Here is a 19,904-nt window from a genome sequence, read left to right as displayed (position 1 = left end):
AGAATCTTGAATAAAAACGCACATTTTATCCAAAAAAAATGAAAAAATGAGTAAAATATTTAAAAGCATCCACTAGAAATAATGAAGTGAACTATTATCAAACCCTAGAAATGTTGCACTGGCCCATGGGCTTGAAAAATCCAGCCCCATAAAATTATAGCCGCCCATTATTTTATATTTACCATGAATGGGGGACTATAGGTTTTCTGACCACTAAGCTGGGGGGGGGGGTCTATAATGGGAAAGACCTACATTTTCAAAAAAAATTGCAAGTTTTACAAAAACAATTCTAAAATTCGAGATAATGTAGTGTTGAAAACCAATTTATTGCTACTAAAAAATTATGCAGTAACATATTACTAAACCCTAGAGGAGGCACCCTCGCCAAGGAGGCTCGAAAAAACTAATAATTGACAAGAATTTAAGAAAAACTTTAAATAAAATTTGAATTGTATCAAAAAGTTGCTAAATTTGGTGAAATTATAGGCTTGAAAACCCTTCTATGGCCCCAAAGAACTATGCAGTAACATACTATCAAACCCTTGAGGAGATTCCATAGATTGAAAAGCTGAAAAACCGACAAACATTTTCAAAAATTTTGAAGAAAATCGCTAAAAGTAAATTTTTGCCTGTCTATCTTTGCCTCACCAAAACACATAGCTCAAAAAATAATCGGAAAAGTAATTGTATCTTGCAAAAGATCCCTATCAACTTTGAATTCAAAACTAATCAAACAAGAAACTCAAAAAATGAGAAAAAAGTGAAAAAAATTGCGCCATTTTTGGCTCAAAAAACTTTGCAGTAATCTGTTGTCAGAACCTAGATGACCTTAAAAACTTGCATTGGCTCATAAAGTCCGATAAACTAGGAACATGACCGAATTTTTCGGAAATTTTGCGTTTTTTATTTAAAAAAATGCAAAAATTTAAGATTCAAAAAATTGGAAACCATTGAATTGTCCTAGCACTATGCAAAACAACGTAGCAAATCCTAGAGGAAGTTATCTGACCACTGACACAAATTTGCAACAAAAAATTACCTTAGAAGCTACTAACATGAAAATGAGTACGAAAACCGGTAAAAAAGCGTCTAAAACGGCGAAATCACAAAAAATACCTTAATATTGCATATAGAACTCTAATATATCATTGCGATGATCAGAAATGCTCCGAAACATACTGTTACTTCTTAATTTGGTTTAGAAAAACAACTTTACCCAAAAATGTAAAACGTAAAGTAAAAACTTAAGAGAATGCCTACAAAAAATTTTTCGCACTTACCTTTTTGCACACTTTCGAAAGCTTGTATGAAGAAAAACACCACTTTGTCTTCTCGCCGCTCTCCATTTTTGTTCAACAACAAAAGAAAATCACAATTTTGTACGTGCGGCATTGACTTTTTCATCCTGTTTCAGAACAACTAGACCGAATAGAAAAATAGATGAACATCACTCCTCTTCCAGTTGTAAAAAAAAATGAAAAATAACCAATTTAATCCAAATTCTTTGGACTGTAAAAGGAGAGCGCCACAATAATAGCCGTTGAGATGTTGGCGGCGGCTATTTATTATACTAAACCTCTATTCGAGACGTCCTAGAAACAATCACTGAGCAAATTAGCTCACTTTTGAAAGTTTACCAAAAACAGCTGAGTCAACTTTGTCCAGAAACGCAAAAGTACATTTTCAAAAAATCAGACGAGATAAATCAACTCATTTTTTGCATTAAACTCGAAGGATTTCAGCCTCCGTTTTCCTGCAAAAAAAAATTTTTATATGGTCATAGTTCAAAATGGTTGAACATACCTGGCGGTAGCTTGTCTGAGTTGGTTTTTGTGCTCATCTTGAACCATTTTCAGGTCAGGGTCAAGGTCCTCATCGTCTGCATTCTCACCTGAATCACACGGATGAAAAATAACATTACATGCAGATTCAGTAACGATTCCGACAAGGAAGACGAAAAATCAAAAAAGTAAACTAAAAAAAACAATTTGAATTGGAATAGCTTGAAATACAGGGATACTAATTAGTCCGAGTTGTTAATTTGATTTAGAAGAGTTTAATATTTCTGGGGCGTAGGTTATTAGCTAAAAGCTCGATTAAGCAAAGTCAATTTTTGTATCTAACATGCAACATTTTGCGGACATTAGGCGAAAGCCAGTTCGAGCACTAAAAGAGAGAACGTCAAAATCCACCTGAAGCTGTAAAGTGCAGAAACATCTGTATAAATTATCTTTCAATTCAGCTAGCTTAAAAAATACTGTCAAAGATTTTACAAAAATTGAGCATTTTGACAATTTCCTTTTAATTCCATCCTCACATTTCATTTTAGGTCCATCCCAAACTTTTTTTGCGAAGTTCACCCCACAAATGTCGACTAATTAGAGAAATTAAGATAAAATTTTTCGCCATGTTCTCTCCGGTGTAGCTGTTGTCAAAATCATTTTCCTTGACGTTTCTGAGCGTTGTAAAAATGGTGTGAAAATTTGAAAAATCCGACAGTTTAAAACCACTTTAGGGACAAATTTTGTAGTTAAGATCATTAATACTTCAGTATCTACTAGCTTCAAACTTAAGATGACGCTTAAGATTTTTACGCGCCATCTTAAGGTGTTTTAATTGGTTATCGCCTTACTGATACACAGGAACACTGATAGTCAAACTTATGATGACCCCAATTGACTGCGCCTCCTCAACTGACTTTGACGATAGTGTTTTTGAAAAATTGTTTGAGTCCTGGATTAAAAACCAAACTAATAAATTAAGAAATGACGTGAATATCAAAACTTTATCAGAAAAAAACACACTTTGACAGTCAACGAAGCAAATGACTCTAAATCTGAACAAAAAATTATAGTTTCATCATCCACAAACGAATCGCCATTATTTACAGCAGTTTATGGAGCTGTTGAAGTAACCTCAAAAAAGGGTACAAAATCACAGCAAAAAGACGAAAAAAAATAGTATACTTGGAAAAAATTAGAAAGTTTTTGGTAAACGGCATCTCAAATTAAGAAATAACACATAGATACTTACTAAAATTTTTATCTACAGTATTCGATAAAACTTTAGCTGTCAAGAATATTTTTAATTAATTGCATTATGTGGAGAAGAGACAGAAACGCCCTTTTAGGGGATTAGGGGCCATTAATAACTAAAAATTTTGAGACAAATCGAAAAATCTAAGGGAAAAGCAAAAAAAAGAGAAGAACCTAAATATCCACTAGAAGTCTTTTAACCAATGAGATCTGTCATTAGTACGACTAATTATTAAGACAACCCATATGAACAGCTATAATAGACGGAATTCAGAATTTTGCAATTTTTTGAAATTGAATAATGTCCGTGAATTTGAACGGTTATTTAGGTTAAGTTATGCATCATTAGCTACCAAGGAGACCTATAATTAAATATACTAAATGAACATAGCCTGCAGATTGCCAAAAATATAACCTACAGATTGCCCCTTTTAAACAATGAAGCCAATTTCAAACGAATTGAGATAAAATACCTTCAAAATTGCAACATCTGAACTTAAACTAACACAAATGAAAAAATTTTCATTGAAGTTTTTTTATCAACTTTTTCAAGAAAATTTTTGTTTTTTATCAATAAAGTTATAATAAAAATCAAACAAACTCAGAACAATAGTTGTCTATTCAATAACCAATGAATGCAATAAATTACCAATGTATATAAGGGGCGATGAAATTGAATTGGTAGCCCAAAAACCACAAAATGGATGCAACATTTCCAAGTTGGCATATACTCAACACTAATAACCGAATAATCATCAATATAAGGTTAAAGTAAATAATATAGTCTATCCAGGCCTGTTAAACGAAAAAAAACATAACCGACTAAACGTCGGAAGAACGGAAGAATTGCTCTTGAAGGACTAGTGGGAGCTCTAATCAATTGCAGCCTGCTTCAGTTGAGGGGGAGCCTAAATGGGACTAAGAAGTTCTATAGTGGGCTTCAAATAACCACATTAGAGGTTAACATATACCACTATTAAGATTTAAAGTGAAAAATGGCACCAGTTTCGGCGCACTTTTCATTTGACTTTTAGTATTAATTTGCCGCCAATTGAGTTCAGCTGCTTCAAATTGTGATCGAGAGGGAATTTCAGATCACGCGAAATGCAAAAAGTCAAGGGCGTAATAGTTACTCGAAAAGTCAAAATTGTCAAGCAAAAATTTTGCATAAAAAAGACTCACACGTTTACAATAATTGCTATGAACTACGTTCAAGAGGAATTAAATAACTACCGTGGGATGAATTGTTCTCGAACAATAGACAGGCAATTTAGTTTATAGGGGGCGTAGTTAAGAACTTTGCGTGCAAAAAAAAGATAACCGCCCAGGCTTTCCAAACCCGGAGCTCCAAGATGTCAATCTGATGTCTTAACCATTAAGTACAATGGCTGGTTGTTCTTAGCTTTCGATTAGGTTTTATGTTAGAAACAAATTTGATTCAGAATAAAAAACACAGAGCAACTCAGATCACTAAAAAATGAAGAACTCAAGTGTAAAGAAGTCTCTCAAGAAGTCAGAGCATGTTATGGAACAAACGCGCAAAAGCGGTCAAGCAAAGGTTTTGCTTAGAAAAAGACATACTTTTAAAATAAATGCATCAAACTGCGCTCGAGATTAATTTAAAAAAAGTCGCCATTTAAAAAACTGCTTGAAAAAGTTGCACGTGACCAAAAAATTTAGTTAAGGTACAGATAATTTTTTTCACACATCACTTTCTCGCTTTCTTGAAAACAGAGATGGTTACACTGTTTTTTTGCACAAATCTTTAGTTTGCTCAATTATCAAACCATTCTGAAGTTCATTTCATTTCAGTTTCTGCTTCAGATTCATTGCAATAAAATTAATTTATACTTACTTCTTCAATACTTCTTCTCGAGTCATAAAAAGTCATTCCGGCAATACAGTTCTTCAATTCGAAAAACAAGAAGTATCTAACGTTTTTTTCCTCCCAAACATAATTAGGAGTAGAGCTGCTGTCGATATAATTTTAGGACATTTCTGGCTAAAAACATCTTCATATGTCGTTTTTGGACTGCTCATTAAAAGTGAGGCTGACAAAGTCTTACTATTGCATCATTTTACCGTTTGCAGCTCTACCCTTAACATAGAGGGCAGATGGCCGGAAAATAGCCGCCGTTGACGCGCTTGATGCACATCGGGATTGAAACAGAAAACGAAAAAAGAAGAGATAATTTGATCATTTTTTGTCTATTTTTTTTCAATGTCAAAAAGTATTCTAATTCGACGTGCAGTTTTGGGTTGGATTCTAAAACTATACTTAATTCAGCTTCTAAGCTGAAAGCTAATAAGCTTAGTACCAATGTCAGCTAGCAAACACTCTAATGAACTTTGATAACCTAATTTTCAATGATTTAATGGCCGGATTTTATCGGTTTATCCCGTTTCTTTTGATTTTGATCTTTTTACTTCGGCGATATTCACCACATTTCGTCATTGATTGAGTAGAAGAATTTAAAATCCAATCAGTTGAAACACCAGTGAAGTAAGTCAGACGTTAAACGTGAAAAGCGAATTAAAAAAAGTCTTGACGTATAATTCAAAGAATTTTCATTGACTAAAGAAAAAACTGGACCTACAACGGACTATGAGTGAGTAGGAAAAAGCATTTCGAAACAATCAGATCAAACAAAGTTAAAAAAAACAGAAAACCAATGTCAAAGTGTCGCAGGTGAACAAAAAACCACTAGCGAGAAATGGAAATTTGGTTCAAACATAAAAACTAGACATAGAATGAAATATGAATGGATTGGAAAAGCATTTACAAACAAAATCCGATCCAAAAATTGAGAAAACAGTGAAAATTAAAGTGAAATTGCCGCATGTGAACAAAAAACCACTAGCAAAAATTGATGAAAGTGTGTGAACAGATCTTTAAAACATAGCCGGCAGATTGCCGGAATAGCTGCGAAAGAATAGACCTGCGTGCCATATAATAGAGATAGAAACAGATACAGATCTAAATTGAAAAAAAATCGACGCCGCTCAAAAAACTAGGTAAAAAAACATTCAGCGATAAATTAATAAAGCTTGTTAAAATTCATTCCGAAGAAGCCTCGTATTAGGCCCTTTACTGCACAAATGAGTTCCTTTGACCTTAAACAAATTCAAATTAAACTTAAGTTTTAAAGTGCAAAAGTCATTTTATTGAGTGAGGTAAGTCACGTATGCTCAAAATCTAATCACGCAAATAACCTGAAATCTTTCGCAAAAGCGAGTGAGAAATGACGTCACGCGCGCAAATGCCGTTAGTGAGAGGAAGAAGTCATTCAGAAAATTTGACTTTTTCAGCTTTGCTGTGTGAATAAATGTAAAACGAAAAAAGAGCGTCAGACGACGAAACAAAAAAACATAGCAGGACAAGTCCTGACGTACAATTCAAAGAATTTTCATTGACTCAAAAAACGACCTAAAAAGGACTATGAATGGATTGGAAAAACCATTTAGAAAAAAATCCGATCCAAAAAATCGAAAAAAGAGTAAAAATCAAAGTGAAATTGCCGCATGTGAACAAAAAACCACTAGCGAGAAAGCAAATTTTGGTTCAAACACCATTTTCTCACTCTACTTTAAAATTAGAGCAAAAAAATTTCACGCCGCAAAACCACTCGCTTTTTCGCTCCATTTCCTGTTTCGGCGTGAACAAAATCACTACTCCAATTTGACTTCAAAAATCATTAAAATGTGTGAACAGATCTTAAAAAAAAACATAGCCGGAAGAATTCCGGAAACGACTCGAAGTAGAAATCTGACTATTCTCACTAATGAGATGCATCACCAGCATATTATCAATCAACAGACAGTGTAACCAATTCATAAAGAAAAGACCGGAGTACTGGAAACTTGACAAAGGACCAAATCAAAAAATGATATTCTCCAAAAATCCAAACAAAATTCTCTACAAAAAGATAATATGCAGCTTCCCATCCATAACTCATAGAAATCAATGAGTTATATATTTGGCTAGATCAATTGCCCACCTAAAACTTGCAGAGAAACGTTAAACAACAAACTAAAAAAAGACTAAGAAAAACTCTTTAACGAATTAGAGATTTCTATAATTTGTTTAAATGAAAACTGCCCTGCTAAGCCCTCAAGTGCAAATTCATAGTACCAACACCTACAAAAATGCCCTTTTTTGAGAAAAAGTTACCAACAAAAAACATTAAATTGGAAGAAATAGGCAATAAACTTAGAAAAAAGACAAAAAGTGGCCAAAATTTGCTCTGATTTACTCGATTTTCTTTAACAAAAACAACTCGAAACTAATATCAATCAGAATGAGAGTCATCCAAAAGAGCTACAACATTTGATTTCCACTAGAAAAACTCCCCAAATGCTATCAAAGGTAGAGGAAGAACAGAAACGACATTTAAAACCAAATTGAACAAGTAAAAAACGAGAAAAAGTAAGGTGTTTTTTAATTTTTACAAGAAAAAATAAAGCCAATTAAAGTTACTTTGAGCAAATAGAGCAATGAAATGCTCGCGAAAAAATGGGCAAGTCATAACAAGCTAAAGAAATTGTCTACCATTGAAAAAAAAACGAAAAAAAGCCAAAAATTTAAAAAAAGTGGTTAAAAAATTCCTAATTTTTCTGCCATTTTTCTTCTGAAAAAATGTTTTATAACAACAAAATTGTAATCAATTTGTATCCCTGATGATCCTTGAGTAACGAGTTTCTATGCAAATTGTACTTAAAGCAGTAAAACAAAACAAAAGGCCAAAATACATTAAATTTCGTCGAAATATCAGCAAAACTGATCAAAAACCTCCAAACTTGCATAAAACTCAAATTAACTGCTTGAAACTTTGAATTCCTATCAGAACGAGGCCAAATCCAATACAATATCATAATCAAACCTCATAAACAAGAAGAATTGCAAAAAAACTGCTTTTAAAAGCCGCACGTGAACAAAAAAAAATTCGCTCGCTCAGAGAAAATTTATTCACACATCAATTTCTCGCTGTCTCAAAAACAGCTGTATGAACAAAAAATCACTCTCTTTTCGCTCCGCTCTTCACTTTTGTTCAGCAACCAAATCACTCCAAATTTTTTCACGCGTTTCATTTCCCGCTTCAAATTTCACTCCAATAAAATTGATTAAAAAAAAGGACTTCTCCAATACTCCTCTTCGAGTCGTAAAAAAGACAGCGCCCCAATACAATTCAAATTCTTTGAATTGTAAAAAAACCAAGAGCACCGCAATATAGCTTCGCTCAGCTTACAGGTTCGCAGCTATAAAAAAACTTGAAAAAAATTGCAAAAACTAGTATCATTTTGTGTGTTTGTGTTTGTAGTACCAGAACATATTAAACACCAACACTTCCCGTTAAAGCTCACCCTCCAACGAAGTATACCTCCTTACTCTCATATCCTTGTACCCTCCTTGGCAGCCCTGACAGCCCTTTTGTACCGTATTTACGCTTCGCAAATCTTATTCCATTTTTACACCCTAGAGATATTATCCCCTCACTATTGCGCCGAATGGGAGGAACCATCACTTAATTGGGATTCATTTTTGCCCCAGAACACGACAGTCATTGAGTACCTTAGTAGTAGAAACATGAAAGTTTCCTTGGTGCTCAGAAAAATAAGATGTATTTGTCATACATTTGTATCAGGCGTTTTTTCCACATCATTTCAGACAACGATCCAGCGGGATTTCATGAGTGTTGAGGTGAAATCCAGATAACAAAAAGCTAACTTTCGTAATTCGTTTTTAAGCTCAATCGAAAAAAAATTTACTGCAATTTTTATAGCGAACGTTATTAAGCTGTTTGGAACAGAGCAGAAAGTTGAAATGATGGTGAATATTATATTTTTCTATTTCCCACTTTTTAAATTTGAATTTTCTCTATACAATCATTTATCAGGAACAATGAATTGACCATATTTGATCAGAAGTGCGCGACCGAAATAAAACTATAAAAAGATTTTTACTGGACTTATGAAGAGACGGTTCATGTTTTATTAGACCTATGGAAAGACCATGCTCGACTAAAAGTGCCGATAACAGACTTGTACTGAAAAATTTTTGATCGAGGATTCTTTTAACTGAGAAGCTCGACTGTGCAGTCTTAGTCAATTTTGAAACTCCCCATGCTCATACCACCCAACTAGACTATTTGGGTCTTTTCATAAGTCTGAACTAGGGTCTGGACTAAAGTCTTTTAACTCACAAACCTCCCCCCAATTTCATTATCATGCCGTCCCTCTTTGCAATCTTTTCCTGCATTTCTCCATTCTGTTGTTCCAGTTCCTTAATCCTCTCCTGCATTTCCGCCATTTTCTCTTTCGCCTGCTGCAGAATCGTCTTCATCTCTGTTACGTCGTTGCCCTCCATCTCCATTTTGTTCTTTAACTCCTAAAATAAAGAAAACAATGTAATTAGCAACAAACTGTTACCGGGACATTACGGATACAATATTTGTTATTAAAACATAGCCAGCAAATCGCGGAAAATAGCCACTGCTGACAGATGTTTGAATTGAAACTGATAGAAAAAGATTTCCAGAAGATCTTAAAAAAGCTTGTGTAACTCCACTTTTCAAAAAAGGAAATCCCGAAGACCCACTCAATTATAGACCTATTTCTGTCACTTCAGCTTTGTCAAAAATTTTTGAAAAGGCGTTCAGTTCACAAATCACAAGTTTCCTAGAAAGGGAGCAATTACTGTCTATTAGTCAATTTGGTTATAGAAAACAAATTTCAACAATTGATGCTGTCCTGAAATCGACAAAACAAATAAGATTAGAACCCAACAAGAAAAAAAAATGTTAAAGGTGCGTTTTAGATCTTTCAAAGGCTTTTGATTCTATAAACCACAAAATACTATTAAGGAGACTTGAAAATATAGGTTTTGACGAACATTCTACCAATTCATTTTAATAGAGAATTATTTGAGTGAAAGAACGCAAAGAGTTGTCCTAAATGGAATTGAATCAGATTGGATAAATTTGAAAAGAGGAGTTCCACAAGGTACTATTTTAGGACCTCTATTATTTAACATTTACGTCAACGATTTAGCAAAGATTGTAGAAAAGGATTGCACGGTCGTCCATTTTGCAGACGATACTTTTCTCTTTACATCCGACACTGATGAATTATCGTAAAAAAACCTGAACACAGCTTCTCAAAAATTATCGATTTTTTTGCAAAGTCCCAGTGAGTGGTGAACAAACAAAAAAACAGAATATATTCTGTTAAGCACTAGTAAGAGGTTAACAAAAACTGTTCTGAATGTCGACAATAAAAAATAGCAGAATCAAACAGTGTGAAGCATCTTGGCGTAATTATTGATAGCAAACTAAAATTTTGATGGAGAAGTGAAAAAGATTTTTTAAAGAATGGCTTGTTCGATAAAAGTTTTGAATACACTTAGTAAAAGTTTATCAGATAAAACGAAAATCTTATTGCTTAGCGCAACAGTAATAAGTCATCTACATTATTACGCTTTAATTTTGATAGGGTTGCAAAAGTCATTACTCACAACCTTAGGAAAACAAATGACAAATGAATTGGGGAAAAAAAACATTTTTAATAGGAGAAAATACGAACAGCATATAAATTTGAACCTCTCTATACTTTGAGAATAAAACAACATGACAGGTCAAAAAATAACGTTCGATATAAGACAAAACGATTAGTTTTTAACTGATTTTTTATTGCACAATCCATTCCAATTTATAATAGTCTGCCTTCTAATATTAGACTGAAAACACCAACATCGAAAGCCTCCTTAAAAAAGAACTGAAAGAATAATTTTGGAAAAAATATTTGAGGGTCCCAAAAGTAACTGATATAGAAGATTACATTGAGAGCATTAGATTTTAATTTTTAATTTTTGAATCTTCATGATGTACAAATAAAACTGTGAGAAAATTTTATGCTCACATTTTAGTCCATTTTTTACTTTTGTAAGGTCAAACTTTTAGTTAGGTAAATTAATTATTTTATAATTTTACATAATGTTATATTCTTAACTTTACGTTGCATCTTTTACAATATGCATTTTATTTTTATGTGTGCCAGAAGAAATTAACAAAAATTTTTTAAGAAGAGACAAAAAAGACGATAAACTAACTTTTTCTTTGTGCCAAAAAGTGTTCTAATTTGGTTTCTTAATATTGATATGTATCGTAATTACAGCTTATAAATTGGAGGAAAATAAAATTAACACCAAGACCAGTTAGTAGTATCTCTAAGGAATGCTGATAATTAAGTCTTCAAAATTTTAAGTGTCAGGGCTCAGGCTTTAGGCTTTATTAGTTTATCCCTATACTTTTGATTTCGGTTTTGTACTCAACTGAACTTGTGTAAATTTGCTAAACGAATTCTAAATTTCATTCAGTTGGAACAGTGAGTGAATTGAGTCAGAAATATAACATGAAAGTCATGACTTATGTAAAACAGAAGACGTGATGGGAAGGTAAACCGAACTTTAAATAAAATGCCGAACAACTCCTAAATTACATTTCAAAAAACTGAATTAACTAATGGCCTGAAAAGCAAAATTACCCCAGCAAAATCAAACAATGACTTTAAAAAAGCCATATGAACCTGTATAGGCAAAAAACAAACCAAAATGAAAAAATCGAACGGTAAAAAAAAATATTTCACTTTCCAAAAACTAGTTTTGAAGCAAATCAATAAGAACAACATTGTCTATAGGGGTTGACAATACGATTCCAAGAATGTGTACACAATAAAGCAACATTCTGGAAATCATAATAAGACAAATCAAAAAGAGGGCAAAAAGAGAGAAACTTGGAAAAAATTAGTGTCTTTTCGATGACTATTGGCATCATTTTCAGAGAAAACGCAACACTACATTGTCAAATCTTTAATCACTGCGTAAAATAAATTTTGAATGTCCTAAAACAATCATTAGCTTTTCTGTTAGGTAAAAAAAGGGAGAAGAGGAGCGAATGAAAGCATGATTCAAAAATTCACCAAAACCAATCAAAAACATAACCGACTAACGTCGGGCGAATTGCTCTCAAACGATCGGCGAGCGGTTGGCTTCGTCAGTAGCTAGCCATGGTTTATCGAGGCTAGCTTTAGCTCGATTCGACGCTGGAACTTTTAGTTTTCTAGCTTTGGTAGTAAATAAAAAAAACTGATATTTTACAAATTTGCAAATTATTGCAAAATTTTAAAGGAAAGCTTCCAGATTTCGCAGTGAAAAGGTTCAAAACTATTTTTTGTCTCTGGAGTTAAGTTGCGTAACCCATCTGCAAGACTTGAAAAGCTTCGTTTGCCAGTAATGATTGTTAAACTCAAGAAAATGACAAAAAATGTTCAAAAATTTTGAAATCAATCGCATTTTTAAACAAAATATAGCTAAAATTCAAGAAATTAAACTCTTCAAAAATTTTCATTGTCTCAAGAGGCTATCCAGTATCCCAATTTCAAGCTTTAAATATTTTCACTGGCTCATAAAGGTCCATAAACTTTGAACATTATAATAAATTTCAGAAAATTTGAAATTAAATTTTATCAAAAAATTGCTAAAACTGGAGTCATTAAAATATTGATAACCATTCCATTACCTTCAGAAACTATGCAACAGCTTATCATCAAACCTTGGAGCAGGTAGCTAGTACCCTGATGCCGGAAAAAATGATAAAAAATTCAAAAAGATTCAAAAAACTTGAAAAAAATTGCAAATTTTTTTAAAAATTGCTGATATTAAAATCTTGAAAAACCTTTCAATACATATAGAAGCTATGCATTAGCCTATAATCAGACCCTAAACGAGATAACGTGATTCTTAAGGCTGGAAAAACACAAAAAATGACAAATATTTTCAAAAAACTTGAAAAAAATGCTATTTTTGTCAAAAAAAAAATCGTTAAAATTTGTCATATTAAAAAACTGGAGGCTATTCCATGGCAAATAAAATTTATCTGTAACTATTTATCAAACCCTTAAGGACTTCTCCTGGCCCCTGCGTCTTGAAAGACGTGATTTGTAAAAAAAAATGTCAAAAAATTGAAAAAATTTGCAAGTTTTGTCAAAAAAATTCTAAAATTTGTGATGTTAAAAAGTTGAAACCATTCCAGTACCACTAGAAAATATGCAGTAGCCTATTATAAAACCATAGAGGACGTTCCTTGACACTAAGGGCTGAAAGCTCTTAGGGCTGAAAACTCAAAAAATGACAAAAATTTTCAAAAACCTTGAAAAAAATAGTGAAAATTAGTATTAAATTGCGTGTTTTTAGCAATTGTTTGATCGAACATAACATGACTAATATAATTCTTACAAACTTCGCTTGAGAGCAATTAAACAGATGGTATCTATTCTATGTCAATGAAAATGGTCGCTGAAACCGATAAAAAATGATTTATTAGTTTATCCCTATACTTTTGATTTCGGTTTCGTACTCAACTGAACTTGTGTAAATTTGCTAAACGAATTCTAAATTTCATTCAGTTGGAATAGTGAGTGAATTGAGTCAGAAATATAACATGAAAGTCATGACTTATGTAAAACAGAAGACGTGATGGGAAGGTAAACCGAACTTTAAATAAAATGCCGAACAACTCCTGAATTACATTTCAAAAAATTGAATTAACTAATGGCCTGAAAAGCAAAATTACCCCAGCAAAATCAGACAATGACTTTAAACAAGCCACATGAACCTGTATAGGCAAAAAACAAACCAAAATGAAAAAATCGAACTGTCAAAAAAAATATTTCACTTTCCAAAAACTAGTTTTGAAGCAAATCAATAAGAACAACATTGTCTATAGGGGTTGACAATACGATTCCAAGAATGTGTACACAATAAAGCAACATTCTGGAAATCATAGTAAGACAAATCAAAAAGAGGGCAAAAAGAGAGAAACTTAGTGTCTTTTCGATGACTATTGGCATCGATTTCAGAGAAAACGCAACACTACATAGTCAAATCTTTAATCACTGCGTAAAATAAATTTTGAATGTCCTAAAACAATCATTAGCTTTTCTGTTAGGTAAAAAAAGGGAGAAGAGGAGCGAATGAAAGCATGATTCAAAAATTCACCAAAACCAATCAAAAACATAACCGACTAACGTCGGGCGAATTGCTCTCAAACGATCGGCGAGCGGTTGGCTTCGTCAGTAGCTAGCCATGCTTTATGGAGGCTAGCTTTAGCTTGATTCGACGCTGGAACTTTTAGTTTTCTAGCTTTGGTAGTAAATAAAAATCTGATATTTTAAAAATTTGCAAATTATTGCAAAATTTAAAAGGAAAGCTTCCAGATTTTGCAGTGAAAAGGTTCAAAACTATTTTTTGTCTCTGGAGTTAAGTTGCGTAACCCATCTGCAAGACTTGAAAAGCTTCGTTTGCCAGTAATGATTGTTAAACTCAAGAAAATGACAAAAAATGTTCAAAAATTTTGAAAGCAATCGCATTTTTAAACAAAATATAGCTAAAATTCGAGAAATTAAACTCTTCAAAAATTTTCATTCTCTCAAGAGGCTATCCAGCATCCCAATTTCAAGCTTTAAATATTTTCACTGGCTCATTAAGGTCCATAAACTTTGAACATTATAATAAATTTCAGAAAATTTGAAATTAAATTTTATCAAAAAATTGCTAAAACTGGAGTCATTAAAATATCGATAACCATTCCATTACCTTTAGAAACTATGCAACAGCTTATCATCAAACCTTGGAGCAGGTAGCTAGTACCCTGATGCCGGAAAAAAAGATAAAAAATTCAAAAAGATTCAAAAAACTTGAAAAAAATTGCAATTTTTTTTAAAAAATTGCTGATACTAAAATCTTGAAAAACCTTCCAATACATATAGAAGCTATGCATTAGCCTATAATCAGACCCTAGAGGAGATAACGTGATTCTTAAGGCTGGAAAAACACAAAAAATGACAAACATTTTCAAAAAACTTGAAAAAAATGCAATTTTTGTCAAAAAAAAAATCGTAAAAATTTGTCATATTAAAAAACTGGAAGCTATTCCATGGCAAATAAAATTTATCTGTAACTATTTATCAAACCCTTAAGGACTTTTTCTGGCCCCTGCGTCTTGAAAGACGTGATTTGTAAAAAAAATGTCAAAAAATTGAAAAAATTTGCAAGTTTTGTCAAAAAAATTCTAAAATTTGTGATGTTAAAAAGTTGAAACCATTCCAGTACCACTAGAAATTATGCAGTAGCCTATTATAAAACCCTAGAGGACGTTCCTTGACACTAAGGGCTGAAAGCTCTTAGGGCTGAAAACTCAAAAAATGACAAAAATTTTCAAAAACCTTGAAAAAAATTGTGAAAATTAGTATTAAATTGCGTGTTTTTAGCAATTGTTTGATCGAACATAACAGGACTAATATAATTCCTACAAACTTCGTTTGAGAGCAATTAAACAGATGGTATCTATTCTATGTCAATGAAAATGATCGCTGAAACCGATAAAAAATGATAACAATTACACCCTAGTAGAAGGCCATTGAGGTTATCGGTTATCTTTGAAACAAACCGAGAAGAAAACAGGAAAAACAAAAGAAGTGCACGACTCATAGATCAACAAATATGAGAAGAAAGGCAAAGATAAGCTCTATTCATTAATTAGTATTTATTGTGCATAATAAAAAACAGTGCCACGCCAAACTCAAAAAAAGCGACGACAGTTTGGAAAAAATATCGCCCATGTCTAAGCAGTTAATAATTATATAAACAATTAAATTTTTGCACTTATATTTCATCAGCAAACGAAAAGACCTGTCATTATTGAGACCAAGTTTCAAAGTTTACAAAAATAAATACAAATCCGGACAACTTCTGAAACTTTTGCAAATCTAGCCAAAACAATGAAACTTTTAAAAAGTTTCTGACAAAGTATTTCATAGCTTCTATTACGCCTTATTATTTTGCCAACGAGGCCCTTTTGGGACGGGGAAACAGGAAAATGAGACCATTCATTAGTGGGACCTGCCGCATGTGAGAAAAAATCTCTCTCTAAATAAAAGCTTGTTCAAACGACAATTGCTTACTCCACTTTAAATGTAATTTTTCTTTCGAAAAAAAACTTTAAACCTTCTTGCTTCTTTTCTCCCGTTATTATTCTACCGTGTTTCGTGTTTACAATGACCGCTCTGATTTGATCTTTCGTTGATACGAACAGGTCGAATAAAATGTGAAATGATCTTTAAAAAGTAAATCACAACAATACAATAACACTCTGAATTTCAACAATATAGCCACCAGAAATGCAGAAACGACTGGGAGTGTCATCTTCGGCAAGAACTGCCTTTTCAAATAACTGTTATCTACTAAAGTATTTTCATATAACTTAAAAATAGTCATTTAAATCCAAAAATGAAAAGACAAGCGACAAATCCTATTGAAATAAGTTGGCAAAACTTAAATTTTTTCTTATATAACAAAACAATGCTTCTAAATGTTTCGTCAATGCATTTGAACTCCTTGAATTCTAATACCACGATAGGAAATGCGAAGCAAGCAAAACACTCTACTTTTTGAAGCAAAATGGAAACATTCGAAGAAAATTTTCTTCAAATTACTCTTAATTGACATTGTCTTATGCCAACAACTCTGTATTTGATTGATTACTGAAAATTCCTTTAAGCAGTAGGCGTCGCATAAATACCCAATGAAAGCAGTAAATAGAGAAAACAGTTTAAAAGTTTGCAAAATACCTGAAAACCTCTGAATAGCCATAAAACTCAAACTCATTTAACGGTATTTTCAAAACACTCTTAAAATGCGGCTCAATTATATTTTAGCCTTTTCAAATTGCTGAAGAAAAAAATGAAAAAAGAAAAACAGGAAAAAAACCGGCATGTGTACATAAAACTTTATTCAAAATGTTTTCTCAACTCAATTTCGAATACAGCGGAATGAAGAAAACAAACGCTCTTTTAGCTCCCTTCTGCAAGTTTGTCCAATACTCAAATTATTCCAATATTTTTCACAGTTTCATTTCCAGCTTCAAAATTACTCAATAAAGTTAATTAAAAAATAACAGTTCTCCAATACTCCTTATCGACCAGTAAAACTTAGAGCTCCTTAATAATAGTCTTTGATAGTTTTAAGCCGGCTTTTAAAAAACTATATCTCTTTCAATTCATTGGTTGAGTTTCTCATAAAATAATTCTGTTAATGAGAACACTCTCATAAGTTCGAATTGTGAAATCCAATTAACACATGCAGCTAAATCACGATTTAGTATAATATTTGTTCAAAATTGGTTTCGTGACATTATGAAGTCAATTTTGGATGTCTGCTTGGTCCTAGGGTGAGGTGACGACGTAATAAGAATAGACTCGTTTTAGCAAAAACTAAATGAACTCAAATTAAAACGATTAATTTTAAAGTCAAAGAGTTTAAGTTTAGCTAAAAATTGGAAACATCAAATTGATGCAACCTAGTCTCAACAGAAATCTACTGAGAATTGTCAAACTGAGACCAGACCAAGAGACTGCAAAAATCACTGGGTTAACAAGCGCACTCAAAACACAAAAAACTATTATTCTCTATAAAAAATAAATACTCTGAAATTAAAAAAAACTGCACACTAAAACAATTAATTTTCATTAGATGTTTAAAAGAAAAATGAGCAAGAAAAATGAGCAGAAAAATGAGAAAACTATTGCACTTGTCAATTGTAAGACTGGGAAACCAGACCAAAAATTACATCAAACAAGCAAAATAAAAAACATTGTTATTCCCGAATACATCTTATCAAATTTATTTATATCAAAGTAATTGATTCATAACATTGAATAATTTATTTAAGATGAATTGCTGCAAAAAATAGAACAGTCAAGAACAACAACAATGGACAAAAAAGCTTCAGAAATGGGAACATTACGGATAATTTTGAAAATAACCATCGTCAGCTTTGTTAATAATCTTAAATAAACGCTCAGATTATTATATAGCGCCAACTATGCCTCACAAAAGAGTCAATAAGACCTACCATTTTTTTTACTTTAATTAATAGGTCAACTGGAAAAAACGGTCAGTCAAAACCAAAATAACCAAAGAAATGAAAAGAGGTAGTGTCAAAGAGTAGCTCCAATTATGCTTCATTAGAGTGCCATTGGGTCCATACATAAACGAGACAAGGCGACTGGAACACAGGGAAAGCCCAAAAAAATCAAAACAAAAAAAATCACCAAAGTTTGTGTGAAAAAATATTGTCTTAAGTCATATAAACCGTTAGCTGCTCTTTGCTGAGTTCAAAAATTTAAGGTATACAATATAAGAACTCATTTGTCGTCTTTTGAAAACTTTTCCTTCAAAAACTCAAGATAAAAACAGCGAAAATGGTGTACGTCAAATAGTTGTACGTTAAAAAAATGGTATACGTCAAATAGCTGTACGTTAAAAAAATTTTCCAGAACACGAAATTTGTTCAAAAGCTCTTTGCAACTTCCATTATTCTTTTTGTAATTCTTCAAACCAATAAACGCAATTTTTAAATTCTAGTTCAATTTTTCTGAAAATTTTTTCTAATAGCTTTGTTTTTCTCTTTTTTTTCACCCTTTGCCCAACGCACGAAATGCGTAAAATTTTATAACAGGGTAAAAAGTGACATACATATGAATAATATAAACAACATAATTCAATGCTCACTAACTGGGCAATGTTCACAAGTTTATTATTTTTGTAAACTGCTTTATCAAGTTATTTCGCTAACCTCCATTTCCAACTTGAGTTGGGATATCTTCTTGTTGACAAGCGCAGCAAAATGTTTGTTTTTGGCGAGTAGTGACCTCACACAGGCGTAGATCTCCTTCGGCCTCTTCGGGTCGGGCGGCCTATAAAAACATTGAATTTGCGTGAGAATCTATGTCAGTATCTGGTTATCAGTATCTTATTCCATAAGTTCCAAAGAAATGAAACCAAACATCTGCGATTTCGAAGTTTGAAAAACTTTAATTTCGTGCCCTGGTATCTACAATAAAATCATTTCAAACCGCTCTAACCCGTATTCAAAGATCCTTTGAATTTCGAAAACTTTAAAGAAAATGTCATTCCCAAGTTTCTTTTGTATTAATAAAGTTATTTTTAAAACTTTTCGTTGATCTAAAAATTCAAACCTACTATACATGTGCCGATTCTTCAGGAAAATTATTTTCTTTTTTATGTGGCATCGAAAGTTTGAATTGACTCGAGGAGCTCAATTGCCGTCGGGTGAAGTTCAAAAAATCTGTGACTCTTGTGTATGTATAGAATGAATGACCTGTAATTGAAGTGGTGCTGGTTTTCCTCTCCCACCATCGTTTTTCCAATTGACGACAATTCCTCTGCAATCAAAATGAGCTTGGCTCCATTCTTCTCGTCTCCTTGTGCCAATTCCTGCTTCGCCTGCTCCAGAGCCTCTGTTATTTGGGTTGCTTGCTACAAAGAGAATGACAGGAGGGTCTCAATTTTGTTATGGAGCATGTTTCAACTGAGGTGATTAGCTCGGCTAATTTCACTAAGGGACGTTATTAGAGCTTAATATAACCACTACGATTTACAAAATGAAACTTTCAAATTTTGTGAAAACTTGGAAAAAATTGCAATATCCAAGCAACTTTTTCAACTTTTAAACCTACGTCTTAAAAGCAAACTCCTTATTGAAATGATCTACAAAAAACTCACTTGTAAAATCATCGGAGACCTTGCTGATAACAAAAGCAAAATTGACAGAAAAACAGGAAAAAATATGAAAAAAAGCCAAATTTAAAATTTAGCTGATAATCATAAAGTTAATACCCTCCAACACATTTCTGTTTTAATAGCAACTACTTAAAAACCATGCTAAAATTCCTTTGGCCAACAAAGGCAGAAAATTAACCACGGCTTAAAACAAGAAAAAGCAGAAAAAATTATTA

The 19,904-nt window shown here is 32.5% G+C and overlaps 1 protein-coding gene across 1 annotated transcript in view; it reads right to left on the bottom strand.

Moving 5' to 3' along the window:
- LOC142349142 (uncharacterized) overlaps positions 1–19,904 on the bottom strand; it is a 247,034-nt gene that overhangs the window by 69,722 nt on the left and 157,408 nt on the right. Inside the window, exons 16-19 of the mRNA XM_075400557.1 lie at positions 19,268–19,425; positions 18,722–18,842; positions 9,240–9,420; positions 1,804–1,891 (exon numbers count right to left, since the gene is read on the bottom strand). Coding sequence (XP_075256672.1) covers positions 1,804–1,891; positions 9,240–9,420; positions 18,722–18,842; positions 19,268–19,425 — 548 coding nt within the window. The remainder of the gene's footprint in view (positions 1–1,803; positions 1,892–9,239; positions 9,421–18,721; positions 18,843–19,267; positions 19,426–19,904) is intronic.

This window comes from Convolutriloba macropyga, chromosome 11 (genome assembly GCF_964194025.1).
Source record: "Convolutriloba macropyga chromosome 11, txConMacr16.3, whole genome shotgun sequence".
In the NCBI taxonomy this organism is placed as follows: Eukaryota; Metazoa; Xenacoelomorpha; order Acoela; family Convolutidae; genus Convolutriloba; species Convolutriloba macropyga.
This window is presented reverse-complemented; position numbering and strand designations above follow the sequence as displayed.